The following is a 12,748-nucleotide window of genomic DNA, read 5'->3' as shown; positions in this document are numbered from 1 at the left end:
TTTGATTTTCTTCTCTTCTAGTTCCTTATTTGTATATAGGAATGCAACAGACTTTTATATGTAGATTTTGTAGGCTGCCACCTTATTATATGCCTTCATTGTTCCTAATAGTTTTTTAGTGGTCTTTAGGGTTTCTATGTATATTGCCATATCATCTGTAAATAGTGATAACTTTACTACTTTTCCAATTTGGATTTTTTTTTTTTAGATTTATTTATTTATACAAGCGCTGGGTACAGTCAGAAATGCAGGAGGGTGAGAGGACTCACCAGAGCCACAGCGGGGAGCAGAGCAGGCAGACGGACGAAGTACACTGCTGAGGGGAGCAGCGGGCACAGCAGGAGGGGTCTGCGCGCCATGTGGGACCCTCGCCTGCGGCTGGGGATCGAACCAGTGCTGCAGAGGCTGCGGGCAGCTTCGCAGCCCAGCGCTCAACCGCTGCGCCACCAGGGGAGGCCCAATTTGGATTCCTTTTACATCTTTTTTCTTTTTTTTTTTTTCAGGGGAGAGCGCGAACGCAGTCTCCCACTACCACAAATTATGCAGTCGAGTTTCCCACATTTGGGGAAGCCACAGGGGTCAGCACATCCCGAGTGCAACGGATAAGCCTCACCCTGGGAAAACTACCTTTATGATCATGGTCTCTTCCCTGCCAGGTAAGTATTTTTACATCTTTTTTTTAATTGCTGTAGCTAGGACTTCCAATACTCTGTTGAATAGTAGTGGTGAGAATAGACATCCCGTGTACCTATCTTAGAGGAAAATATTTCAGTTTCTGTCGACGGAGTATGATGCTAGCTATGGCTGTGGTATATATGGCCTTTATTATATTGAAGTATGTTCCTTATATTTCCGTTTTACTAAGAGTTTTTATCACAAAATGGATGCTGACTCTTGCCAAATGCCTTCCCTGCATCTGTTGATCTGGTCATGATTTTTGTCTTTCCTCTTTTTTTTTTTTTTTAAAGATTTATTTATTGATTGATTTATACATACATACATGCACTGGGTACAGTCAGAAGCACGGGAGGGTGAGAGAATCCACCAGAGCCAGAGCGGGGAGCAGAGCAGGCAGAAGGACCGAAGGACACTGCTGAGGGGAGCAGCGGGCGGCAGGAGAGGTCTGCGCGCCATGTGGGACCCTCCTCCGGTGGCCGGGGAGCAGCCGGGAATCGAGCCTGCGCTGTGGAGGCTGCGGGCAGCTTCACAACCCAGCGCTCAACTGCTGCGCCACCAGGGAGGCCCTGTCTTTCCTCTTGTTGATGTGAATTACATGGATCGATTTGCTGTGCTGAACCATCCTTGTTTCGCAGGAGTAAATCCCACTTGGTTGTGATGTACAATTCTTTTGATGTATTGTTGGATTTGTGTTGCTAAGACTTCGTTGAGTATTTTTGCATCTGTGTTCATCAGGAAGATTGTTCTGTAGTTTTCTTTTTTTTGTGATATTCTTGTCTGCTTTTGGTACTAGGGTAATGTTGGCACCATAAAATGTGTTTGGGAACATTCCTTCTTTGGAATGTTCCCTCTTTGGAAAAGGAGGATATAAGTTTCTTTTTGAAAGTTTTGTAGAAATCACTAGTAAGGGCCTCCCTGGTGGTACAAGGGGTTGGGCACCGCACTATGAAGCATTTTACAGCCTCTGCAGCACGAGTTCGATCCCCGGCCGGCCGGGGTGCTACCCACAGAGCGCAGCAGACCTCTCCTGTCTCCCCGCCGCTCCCCTTAGCAGTGTAGTTCAGTCAGTCTGCCTGTTCTGTTCCCCACTCTGTCTCTGGGGAGTCCTCTCACCCCCACAACTCTGGTCTGTACCCTAGTTTTTGTATGCATAAATAAATCTTTAAAAAAAAGAAATCACTAGTAAAACCACTTGGTCTTTGTCTTTTGTTTTGGGGGAGAACTTTAATTACTATTTAAATTTCCTTGCTTGTAATTGGTCTGCTCAGGTTTTCTATTTTCTCTTGATTCAGTTGTGGAAGGTTTTATGCTTTAAAAAAAAATTGTCCTTCTCTTCCAGATTTTCCAATTTATTAGCACTAAGACATTTATAGTAGTCTCCTATGATTCTCTGGATTTTCTTTTTTTTTTTTTAAGATTTATTTATTTTTATACAAGAATTGGGGTACAGGCCAGAGATGTGGGGGGTGAGAGGATTCACCAGAGACAGAGTGGGGAACAGAACAGGCAGACGGACCGAAGTACACGGCTGAGGGGAGCAGCGGGAGAGACAGGAGAGGTCTGTCCCACCATGTGGGTTTCTCCCTGGCTGGCTGGGAATCGAACTCCTGCTGCAGTGGGTGCGGATTACTTCATAGGTTGCGTCTTAACCCCCGTGCCACCAGGGAGGCCCGATTCTCTGGATTTTCAAGGTGTCTCTGGAAACTTCCATTTTTGTTTCTGATTCCATTTATATTAGAGTTTTTCCCATTTTTTTTTTTTTTCCTTCGTGAGTCTAGCTTGAGGTTTGTCTATTTTGTTCATTTTCCCCTAAGAATCAGCTTTTGGTTTTGTTGATCTTTTGAACTTTTTGACTTCTGTTTCTTTTTTTTTTTTTTTATTTTTTTTTTATAGAGGCATGTTTTATTTATTTATTTTGTTTGTTTGTTTGTTTTGTTTATACATGCACTGGGTACAGTCAGAAGCGCGGGAGGGCGAGAGAATTCACCAGAGCCAGAGCGGGAAGCAGAGCAGGCAGAAGGACCGAGGCACACTGCCGAGGGGAGCAGCGGGCGGCAGGAGAGGTCTGCGCGCCATGTGGGATCCTCCGCCGGTGGCCGGGAAGCAGCCGGGGATCGAACCGGCGCGGCAGAGGCCGCGGGCAGCCTCGCAACCCAGCGCTCAACCGCTGTGCCACCGGGGAGGCCCGACTTCTGTTTATTTCTGATCTTATTTTATTTCCTTCCTCCTACTGGCTCTCGGTTTCATGTGTTTTTATTTTTCTAGTTCCTTAAGGTGTATTGTTAGACGACTAATTTGACCTTTTTCTTGTGTCTTGATGCGGCCTATATAGCTATACATACCTCCCTCTTAGTGTTGCTCTTGTGTATCACGTAGTTTTGGTTGGCCATATCTTTGTTTTCATTTGTCTCCACTTAAATTTTTAATCTCTGGGCCTCCCCTGGTGGCACAGCAGTCGAGCGCCGCGCCGTGAAGCTGTCCGCAGCCTCAGCAGTGCTGTTTCTATCCCAGCTGGCTGGTGAGCATCCCACATGGCACAGCAGACCTCTCCTGTCTCGCCCACTGCTCCCCTCAGCAGTGGATTTCAGTCAGTCTGCCTGTTCTGTTCCCCACTTGTCTCTTGTGAATCCTCTCACCCTCCCACACATCTGGCCTGCACCCCAGTTCTTGTATAAATAAAAATAAATCTTTAAAATAAATTTTGAATCTCTTCCTCGATTTTTTCATTAACCCAGTAGTCATGAAGTGTGTTGTTCAATCTCCACATATTCAGGGTTTTTCCTGCTTTGTGGTCAGAAGATACTTGATGTATCTTCATGAATTTATTGATTCTTGTTTTGTGACCCAACATGTGGTCCATCTTGGCAAATGCTCCAAGTGTACTTGAAGAGAATGTTTATTCATCTGTTTTTGGCGTAGTGCCCTATAAATATCTGGTTGGTCTATCCAGTCCAATTCCTCGTTTAAGGCTATTTTTTTTAAAGATTTATTTATGCATGCAAGAGCTGGGGTTCAGGCCAGAGATGCGGGGCATAAGAGGACTCACCAGAGACAGAGTGGGGAGCACAACAGGCAAACTGAAATCCACTGCTGAGGGGAGCAGCGGGGAGACAGGGTGGGTCTGCTGTGCCATGTGGGTAGCTCCCTGGCCGAGGATCGAACTTGTGCTGCAGAGGCTGTGGACTGCATCACAGTCTGCGTCTTAACCCCTGCGCCACCAGGGAGGCCCATTTTTAAGGCTATTCTGATGTAACTGAAGTAAGTGGGGTGGTGAAGTCACCTACCATTATTCTGTGTGGCCAGTGTCTGTTTTCAGGTTTGTTAATGGTTGTTTTATATATTTTGGTGCTGCTGCTTTTGCTGTGTGTGTATGTGCATGCGTGTGCGTGCGTGAATGTGCATTATATTCCTGATGTATTGAGCCTTTAATCAGTACATAATGTCCATCCCTGTCTTTCAGCTTTGTACTGGGAACTTCTTTATCTGATGTAAGCATGACTTTCCCGTGTTCTCTGGTCCCTCCTGCTTACAAGCAGGTTTGTTTCCAGTCATTTGCTCTGCGCCTGTGTTTATGTTCAGAGCTCAGGTGGGTCTCCTGGGGGCAACAGGAAGTTGGGTGTTGTTTTCAGATAAAACCACCCACTCGGTGCCTCGACAGTGAGCTCAGTATAGTTACATTTAGAGTGATTATTGATATATCGGCATTTGTTACTGCCAGTTTTCTTTTTTTTTTTTTTAATTATTTTTTTTTAATTTATTTTTATTTATACAAGCACTGGGTACAGTCAGAAGCGCGGGAGGGTGAGAGAATTCACCAGAGCCAGAGCGGGGAGCAGAGCAGGCAGAAGGACCGAAGGACACTGCTGAGGGGAGCAGCGGGCGGCAGGAGAGGTCTGCGCGCCATGTGGGATCCTCCTCCAGTGGCCGGGGAGCAGCCGGGGATTGAACCGGCGCTGCAGAGGCCGCGGGCAGCTTCACAACCCAGCGCTCAACCGCTGCGCCACCGGGGAGGCCCCCATTGCCAGTTTTCTTTAGTTTTCTGGTTATATTTATTGCCTAATTTTTTGGTGTATTTCCTTCACTTTTATTGTGGTAGATGTGTTCTTTCAACGCTTCTTATAGGAGAGGCCTAGTGTTTGCAAACTCCTGCTTTTGTTTGTCTGGCAAGTCATTTATTTCTCTCGTATCTGAAGGACAGTCTTGAAGGATATGGTATTCTTGGCTGGAAGTCTTTATCTTTGAGCAGCTTTTATCTTGAGGAACAGCTTGGCTGCAGCTTTCCTCCTCCTATTAATTTTAGTTTTAATAACTGTGGTCAAAATTTTGAATACATCATTCCACTCTCTCCTTGCCTGCAGTTTCTGCTGAGAAGTCTGATGTAAGCCTGACGGGAATACATCTGTGCTTAGCACTATCGAGTGATTTAATTTCTCTGTTAACACTAGGTGGATCATCTGGACAGAAAATCACTAAGGGTGCAGTAGATTTGATCGCTAGACCAAATGGAACTAATCCACATGCACAAAACACCTGATCCAATGGCAGCAGCAGAGACATTTTCTAACCTAGACCATGAGGCAAGGCGTAGCAAACGAGTATCATTTTTGACCACAGTTGTTGAAAGCAGAATTACTAAGAGGAGGAAAGCTGTACCCAAGCTGCTCTTCAAGGGACTGACTAGCTACTTACTCAGAAGCTTACTGAGTGCCCTTCCAGTGGGTCCAGTTGTTGGGGGTCAGGTGCAGGTAAAGGCCCCCCAGGTTCCCACTTGGAGACTGGATGAGCGCACTTGCTTGGTGCCGCCTGTCCGGGGGACAGACAGTGGCCCAGCCTGTAGGAGGCAGGTCACAGCGCCATTTGGCACCATCTCTGCAGAGGTGCCCTCCCTGGAAAATCTCTCTCAGCCCTGGCCACAGCCCCACATGCCAACCAGGAGTGGGAACTGAGGTGCTGTGCATTGGGATTTTCACTTGTGCACATGCTGCTCTCATGCATGTGCGGATATACGTATTTGCATGTGATTGTACAGGTATGTGCACAAGTGTGACCTACATGTGTGAAGTGTGTCTGCTTGCACACACGTGATTGTGTGTGTGCCTGGTGCATAGGCCCACGTGTGCATGTGTGTAGTGTGTGGCCATGTGCACACTTAAGGTCTACACGTGCATGTGTGCATGTGAATGGGCGCGTGTGAGAGCTGTGTGGACATATGTGCACGGATGTGTGTCCCCTGTGTGCATGTTGGTGGCATGTCTGGCAGGAGTAGGCCAGTCAGGGTTCTTAATCTTGCAACCATGAGCTCTGCGCTCACCTTGCCCGCCTGTGCTGTGCGCTCACACAAAGGACTTCATGGTCCTTTCTTGTGTCCCTGTGCATGGCCCTGTCCTGCCCGGTGCTCACCAGCCCTACCCCACGCTGGAATCCTCTCCATGGCCTCCTGGCCCCCGTGAGCTCCCCACACCAGCTCCAGGATGGCAGGTCTCAGGGGACAGGCTCTGCAGGGCCTCCGGGCTGCGTGCACCCGGGGACCGCAAGGGCAAGCCGTCCTGTCTGTTTCGAGCCACCCTTCCAGTTCACATTTCATGGACAAAGGCATGGCACGGGGTTGGCACAGGCCCCGTCCTTCTTTATTGTCTCTTTGTTGACAGCGGCGTCAGCGCCCACCATGGGGAGGGGCCCAACACAGGTTCGTGGCCCTGCTGGGGCTGATGTCTGTGTCCCTCGTCCCTCCCAGCTCTGGCTGGCCCACAGCTACTGGGCAGACAGGAATCTCAGGTGGGACCTGGGAAGTCGGGAGGAGTTGGTGGGTGGTCGAATGCCCTCTTTTCTGCTTCCTGTCCCCTCTAGGCTCCGCCACCCGCTGGCACGTCCAGAGCGAGTTACCTGCTCCAGGGCAGCTACGCGCTCTCCTTTGCCTTTCTCCGGGTCGCGTACGGGACGCAGCACACCCAGCTGGCCCCCGACCTGGAGGGGGTGTCGTGGCTGGCTGTGGGCTGGGCTGTACCCATCCCGCAGGGCTGATGGGGGTCCAGGGAGCACCCCCTCCCACGAGGCTGCGTGTTTGCTCAAGGGCTCTTTGCTGTACACATTTTGCGTGTTTGAGATGATTGCGTATCAGCTTTGCTGTCAACAGAGCGATCTTTCTCTCGAAACTACTGTAAGTGGATGTGATAATAGACCTGTTCCCTCTGAGTGGTGGAGTTTGGACAAACCGCCTTTCCTTGTTCGAGTTTCTCCATGTCATTAAAATAACACAGGCCCACGGGGCAAGTGGTGGAGGGCGAATGTCACCCTGGCCCTTGCAGCGCTGCCCAGGCGGGAGGATGCGCCCCGCCCCGGCCCCAGGCTCTGCTGTGACACTGGCCCTCTGCGGCTCCCCTGCCCCCAGGGCCGACTCTGCTCGCCCTGCTGCCAAACCCCAAACCAAGGAACTAGCACCACCCAGGGGAGACAGCCACCCTCACCCCTGCCTCCTCCCACATCTCCCTCAGCCTGGCTGTCTTGTTGGTGGGTGGGACAGGGAAAGTGGGCCTGGCCTTGTCATCCTGGGTCTTTTCCCCAACCGTGGGAGTGCTTGGGCCCCCAACACTGCTGCATGAGGTGCAGGGGCCCCAGAAACTGTAGGAGAAGAGGCCCACCTCCTTTAAGCATGACCCCACAACCTCACTCACTCATCTTCAGACAGATCCCCCGCGTCCGCCTGGGCCCGCTTCTCTTCTGTCACGGCACACGTGACCACCTGCGGGAAGCGGCAGGAGCCCTTTGGGAGGGCCAAGCCTGACCCCAAGACCAGACCTGCTGGGCCCACCCAGGATGAGAGGAGGCGCGGTGAGGCTGCCCTCGCCCGGCCAGGCACACCCGAGGGCTCCGGCCCATCTGGGTGTCACTGCTCCAGCCCCTCCAAGTTCCCTGGAGCAGGTCTGGGCCCAGCCTGAGCCCCCGCCCCAGGCCCGATCCGATCCGGTGCTCTGACTGCCGCCCCAAGGCCTTCACCTCCTCGGCGCAGTCTTGCAGGTCTATCTCCACAAACACAGCTGGCCTCTGCGGAGGGAAGCCAGGGCGGCGTGTGACTGCCTTGGCTGAGCGGCAGGTGGCAGCTCTGGCCCAGCAGCCCGAGGTCTGGGCCAGTGTCCCTGGGCCGCCCAACATGGGCCATGCCCGTGGGGGACCCCGAAGCTGGTGGGCCGGCTGGCGGCGAGTGCCGAGGTATCTGGGACGCTCTGGTACAGGGAGGAGGGGCTCGGGCTGCTCCCCTCCCTGCCCCAGAGACCCCAGGGAGCCTCCCCCACCTTCACCATCTGAGAACAGAGGCTGTGGTGATGAGGGGTGGCCAGAACTGGAGTTGCCCTTCCTGCCCATCCCAGCCCTGCTCCCCAGGCAGCGCCTGACTGTGGGGTCGAGGGGCGGGGGGCTTCCCGGCACCCCGAACAGCCGAGGACCCTGCAGTTAAGTCCAGGAGGACATTCCCAGAAGCTTTTACTCCCGCGGGGGCAGCCGCTGCCTGCCGAGCGTGCCGGGCAGAAGGGGCAGTGCGGGGGCTGCTTTGGGTCCAGCTCAGGCTGAGGGCGCCGCTCCGGGCTCCCCCTGGGGTGCGCAGGGTGTTGGTGAGCTGGCCTGGGAGCCCAAGCCACTGCAGCTCCGGTCAGGGCCCCGGGGGTGTCCGCAGGAGGACGGGGCCCCTGTGACCAGAGCGGAAGCTCCTGCCTCTTGCTCAGGGGTGCCTGGCTTTTATGGCTGAGCTCCTGTCCCTGCAGGGAGACCCCAAGCGGGTACTGGAGGCAGGGCTCGACCTGGAGCAGGGTGGGCTCTGGGGCGCAGCCTGACCTTGGCCTCCTGGCCGCCCACGTCCACGTGCTGCCCTTCCCTGGCCCGGGGGCCGCTCTCCTCTGGGGCCTCTGCCTTCCTGCTCTCGTGGTCCGACCTTGCGAGGACGTCCTGGTGCTTTTCCTGCGCGCCGTCCTCGGGAATGGCCTGACTGGGGCGTGGACACGGGTTTGTCACGGCCAACAGAGGCCGCCCGCCCCTGGGCCGCCCTCGCGGGCTGGGGGCACGCACTCCCCTGCCCTGCCCTCTCCGCAAGCCCGAGTGCCAGGCGCCCCCAGGTGCCCCTTGTGGAGTGGCCGCCCCCGCCTGCCAGCGTGTGGACGAGCCTTGGGTCGCCCTTCTTGAGGACGGGGGCGGGTGGGGTGGAGACGAAGCTGCGGGACTCAGGAGACCCCACCTCCTCGGAAGTCCCCCGGGGCTCTGTGCGCAGTGCCTTGTGCCCAGGGGCCCCCAGCCCGGACTGGGCAGCGCCTCCTCTCTGCAGTCCAGGGGCCGCCAGGGCCGAGGGGCTGCAGGGCAGCAGACACCCGCTCCTCAGGACACCCCGGGGCTCCTCTCCTGGCCTCTCCCACCCACGTCTGCCCAGAGACCCCTTCCCCGAGGACCACTCACTAGCCCGCCGCTTCGGCATCGCTTCCGAGGTCCTTGCCCTGCTCTTCAGACTCTGAGGGGGACGGGACCGGTCACTGGCGCCTCGCTCGGGGGGCCTGGCCACTGCGCCGCAGCTCCCATGGCTCCCAGGCCTGGAGACGTGACCGCGGTCCCCAACCCGACATGCCCTGGATGCCCACGCGGTGGCCAGGCCGGAAGCCTCCCAGCCCACCCCAGGGGGCCCAGGGGCGCAGCCCCCACCTCCTGCCCCGGGCCGCTGGTGTCGCCCGCACCAGGGACCAGCGCGCCCTGCTGGGATCGGGCCCCGGGCCGTGCTCCCCCGAGACGGGGCGCAAAGCCCCTCTGAACAGGGCCGGGGCCGGGCGCCCACTGTCCTGGCCCTTTTGGGAGTGAGGGGGTCTCAGCTGTTCCGTCGCCGCCCAAGAGAGGCCCCAGACCCGTCACGGCGGCGGCTCTTCCAGGGGTGCTGAAGAGCCGGCAGTGATGCCCAGGAGGCCGGCCGGGGCGGTGCCTGGGCAGGTGGACACGAGCTCGCGGGCTGCCTGCAGGCTGGGCCGAGCCCATGCGGGGGGCAGGGAGGGCGTCTCAAGAGAGAGGCCCCGGGTGCCAGCCCTGCGTGGCTTCTGTGCGGCCACTTCTGAGCCTGGAAGCCCAGGCTGCTTCCCCCGGCAGCTCCCCCACGGCCAGCACCGCGGGCAAGACTGATGAGGACGTAGCCGGGCCCAGGTGCCCCACAGCAGCCCGAGGGTGTCCGCACCCACTGCAGCCTTGCCCAGCTGGCCGCTTGCCTGGATGCACCCTCGGGGCCCCGACCCCCGCACCCCGCACCCTCTGTGTGGGCCGGCCCCGCCTAGGTGAGCGCCAGAGGGTATCCCCACCGCCCCCGGTCAGGCCTGGGAGGAGAACTTGCCCAGAGCTTGGCCCTCCGCCTGGCCAGGCCTGGCCTCCGCCCCACCCCTGCCGGCTGGCTGGTTGCCTGTGGCCCCGGGGCCGGATCCCTGAGACCGAGGGCCGGGGCTTCGGGGACGGCGCGGCAGGGGCGGGGAGCGCTGGGTGTGCGCAGGGCCACTGGGCACGGCAGGCACCTTGCTGCACCCACACGCCTGGCGGCGAGGCCAGAGTTGGGCTCTTCCCCGCTGCATCACCCGCCCACCCTGTCCCCGCCCCGCACGGTGGCCGCTGGTGTGATCAGGGATGCGGCGCCTTGGGGTGTCCGGACCTTGGCCCTGGTGTTGGCACAGCATGGCAGTATGGCTTGGGCACTGGCCGGCAGGCCCTGCCCACCTCAAGGCGTGTGGGACCAGCCCTGGTGGATGCCATGGTGCTGCCCGGCCACAGGGGTGCCTACCCAGCTCCTTGCCCAGCTTCTGGACGGGGCTCGGCGGGTCTCCCTTCTGCAGCAGGCCCCCCGCGCTCCGGCTCCTTTGAAGCTCAGCCACCTCGCTGGCCGCCTTGGTGTTTCCAGGGGCCGCCCCCAAGGGAGGGGCCCCGGGGCCCAGCCGGTGCCGCCGGTGGATGGTGCCCATGTCCTTGTCCATCTCTGCCCGCCCTGGCGCCCTCAGAGGGACAGCCCTGGGCCCGCCCACTGCCAGGCAGCCAAGAGAGCCAGGGCCTGGTTGCCAAGTGGCCCCTGTGACATGGCGTGAGGTCATAGGTCATCCGATGTGGCCCTCGGCAGCCACAGCCCACAGTGGGCCCCCCTGCCTCCCTCCCTCCCGGCCCCAGTTGGGGGGCAGGCCAGAGGGGCCCCCACTCCCCAGCTTCAGCTGCTCAGGGCCTGGGAGCAACTCCAGCTCTAGGCCTTTCCAGTCTCCATGGGCAAATATGGCCCAGGCCGGAGGGCAGTGGTGCCTACATGTCCTCAGTGGCCAGGGGACTCAATGTCCAGTAGCTAGGCAGGGGGCCAGCGGGGGTATCCACTGCATGGGGCCTGGGGTGCCGCAGTCTGATCCCATGGATGCTCCACAGGCCAGGCTGGCACTGGATGGGCACTGGGCTGGGCGTCAGGCTGGGCAGCAGTTGTGGGCAGTCCAGCCCCAGACCCCCCCATGCATTCCCCCCGATTGACCGAGACCTGGGTTTGGTCAGCCAGTACTGCCGACTTGGGAGTACCCCAGCACAAGGCAGCACCCCCAGAGCCCGCAAGCCCCCAGCTCCCAGGAGCCAGGGCAGGGCTCGGTCACTTGCTCTGGGCTGAAGGGCCAGCACACCAAAGCTGGACAGAGAGCCGTGCGCAGCTTCGCTTCAGCTGATGGGTCCCCCCCGCGCCATCTGGGGGGCCCTGGAGGAGCCTCAGGCCCTGCGTTCTCCAGCGTTCCTCCTTGGCCCCTCAAGCAGACTCTCCTGGGCCCAGTGGGGCCAGGCTGTGTCTGTTGTCCAGGCTCCTCGAAGCCGCCGGTCCTGCTCTGGACATGCGTGTCTAGTTGACTGCGATCCAGCTGTGCCCCTCAGCTCTCTGCCGGCTCTGGGGCACCCCCCCACCCACACCAGAGCAGAGGCCAGAGAAACCCCCTGGGAAGGAAGCCCAGCCCGGGGTCTGACCCCGTGTCCCCGAGCTGGACGCTGACTGCCTGAGGAGTGGGGTGACCCGGCCCATGCCCCGGCCCCCATCCCCGCCAGGCACAGCTCCAGGCAGAGCGGCCCCACTCACACTGACACCAACCCAGTTACACACCAACCACCATTTACACCAACACCCCACTGCACACTCGCCAGCACCCCATCCACACACACCAGCACCGCACACGCTCTCCTCACTCCCAACCGGCCGTCAGCGACCCCAGCCACCCCCGGACATCACTGTCACGCGGCACTTGGCCCGTCGCCAGGGGCTTCAGCTCACCCACCATGGGGGCGCCGCCCCCACAAACCTCCCCGTTTCCATCGGCCTCAGCCCTCGCCCGGGCGGCACCCGCTGCAGGGGATGTTCCAGGCCCCAGAGGACCCCCCCGCTGGGGCTCACCCCAGCCTCACCCACCGGGGGCCTCCCCGTCGTCAGGGCCCCCCTGTGCCAGGAGAAGCTCGTGGTCTTGGGGAGACGTCTCAGGGGCCCCGCCAACCTCGGCTCCTCGCTGCCCTCTCTGGCCCTCACCCTCACCGCCTGGCGCAGGGCTGCCCAGCCCCACGCCCTGCGGCCACGCCCCGGAGAAGCCAGCCGGGCCCCCAAAGAATAAACTCTGCTTTAATCGCCAGGAAAATAGGTTGCAGCGCCGGCGGCTCGCGCTGCGCACGTCAGGGGTCCTTGTCGAGCTTTCCCGGGCGTCGGGGCTCCTTGTCGCTTTCTCGGGCAACATTTTCCCCGTTTTTTGGGATGACATACGCCGCTGCCCGTCGTGTAGACGAAGAGCCTGAAGCGAGCGTCTCGGCGTGCGCGCGGCCGGTGGGCCCTGAGCCACGCCACCCCCCGGCTCCCTCGCGGTCCCGCCGGCGCCCTCCTCTCCGCCGGGCGGGCCGCGTCCGCAGTCGCTTTATAGCAAAGCTAATTAAAAACGGTCCTTTAAAAACGTTAAGAAAACTGCTTGGAAGTGGTGCGTGTGCCGACGTGAAAATATCGGGAAGCTTCCACGGGGCTGACAGGCGTGGGCGCGCACGCTCCGGGGCCCACCGACAGCCGGGCAGACGGAGGCGCCCGGAC

At 58.5% G+C, this 12,748-nt stretch overlaps 1 protein-coding gene and 1 non-coding gene across 2 annotated transcripts; both read right to left on the bottom strand.

Moving 5' to 3' along the window:
* Positions 1-500: 500 nt before the first annotated feature.
* On the bottom strand, positions 501-664 carry LOC119260027 (U1 spliceosomal RNA). The gene has a single exon (XR_005128667.1). It is a non-coding gene; the product is annotated as a U1 spliceosomal RNA (small nuclear RNA).
* A 5,580-nt stretch (positions 665-6,244) lies between these two features.
* On the bottom strand, positions 6,245-10,743 carry CUNH13orf46 (chromosome unknown C13orf46 homolog). The gene is made up of 7 exons (XM_037528659.2): positions 10,463-10,743; positions 9,115-9,166; positions 8,503-8,653; positions 7,672-7,719; positions 7,350-7,417; positions 6,562-6,642; positions 6,245-6,460 (listed from the first exon to the last, which is right to left on the bottom strand). The coding sequence occupies exons 1-6, from the start codon at positions 10,650-10,652 to the stop codon at positions 6,576-6,578; spliced, it is 576 nt and encodes a 191-aa protein (XP_037384556.1). The 5' UTR covers positions 10,653-10,743; the 3' UTR covers positions 6,245-6,460; positions 6,562-6,575.
* Positions 10,744-12,748: the final 2,005 nt, after the last annotated feature.

The sequence above is a fragment of the Talpa occidentalis genome, unplaced genomic scaffold (genome assembly GCF_014898055.3).
Source record: "Talpa occidentalis isolate TD23 unplaced genomic scaffold, MPIMG_talOcc4v2.1 talOcc4.5, whole genome shotgun sequence".
NCBI classification, from domain to species: domain Eukaryota; kingdom Metazoa; phylum Chordata; class Mammalia; order Eulipotyphla; family Talpidae; genus Talpa; species Talpa occidentalis.
This window is presented reverse-complemented; position numbering and strand designations above follow the sequence as displayed.

Coding starts and splice junctions, on each gene's coding strand:
- CUNH13orf46 (XM_037528659.2), bottom strand. CDS start 10,652: ATGGACAAGGACATGGGCACCATCCACCGGCGGCACCGGCTGGGCCCC. Junction 9,167..10,462: donor GAAGCTGGGCAAGGAGCTGG/GTAGGCACCCCT, acceptor CGTCCCCCTCAG/AGTCTGAAGAGCAGGGCAAG. Junction 8,654..9,114: donor GATGCCGAAGCGGCGGGCTA/GTGAGTGGTCCT, acceptor TCCACGCCCCAG/TCAGGCCATTCCCGAGGACG.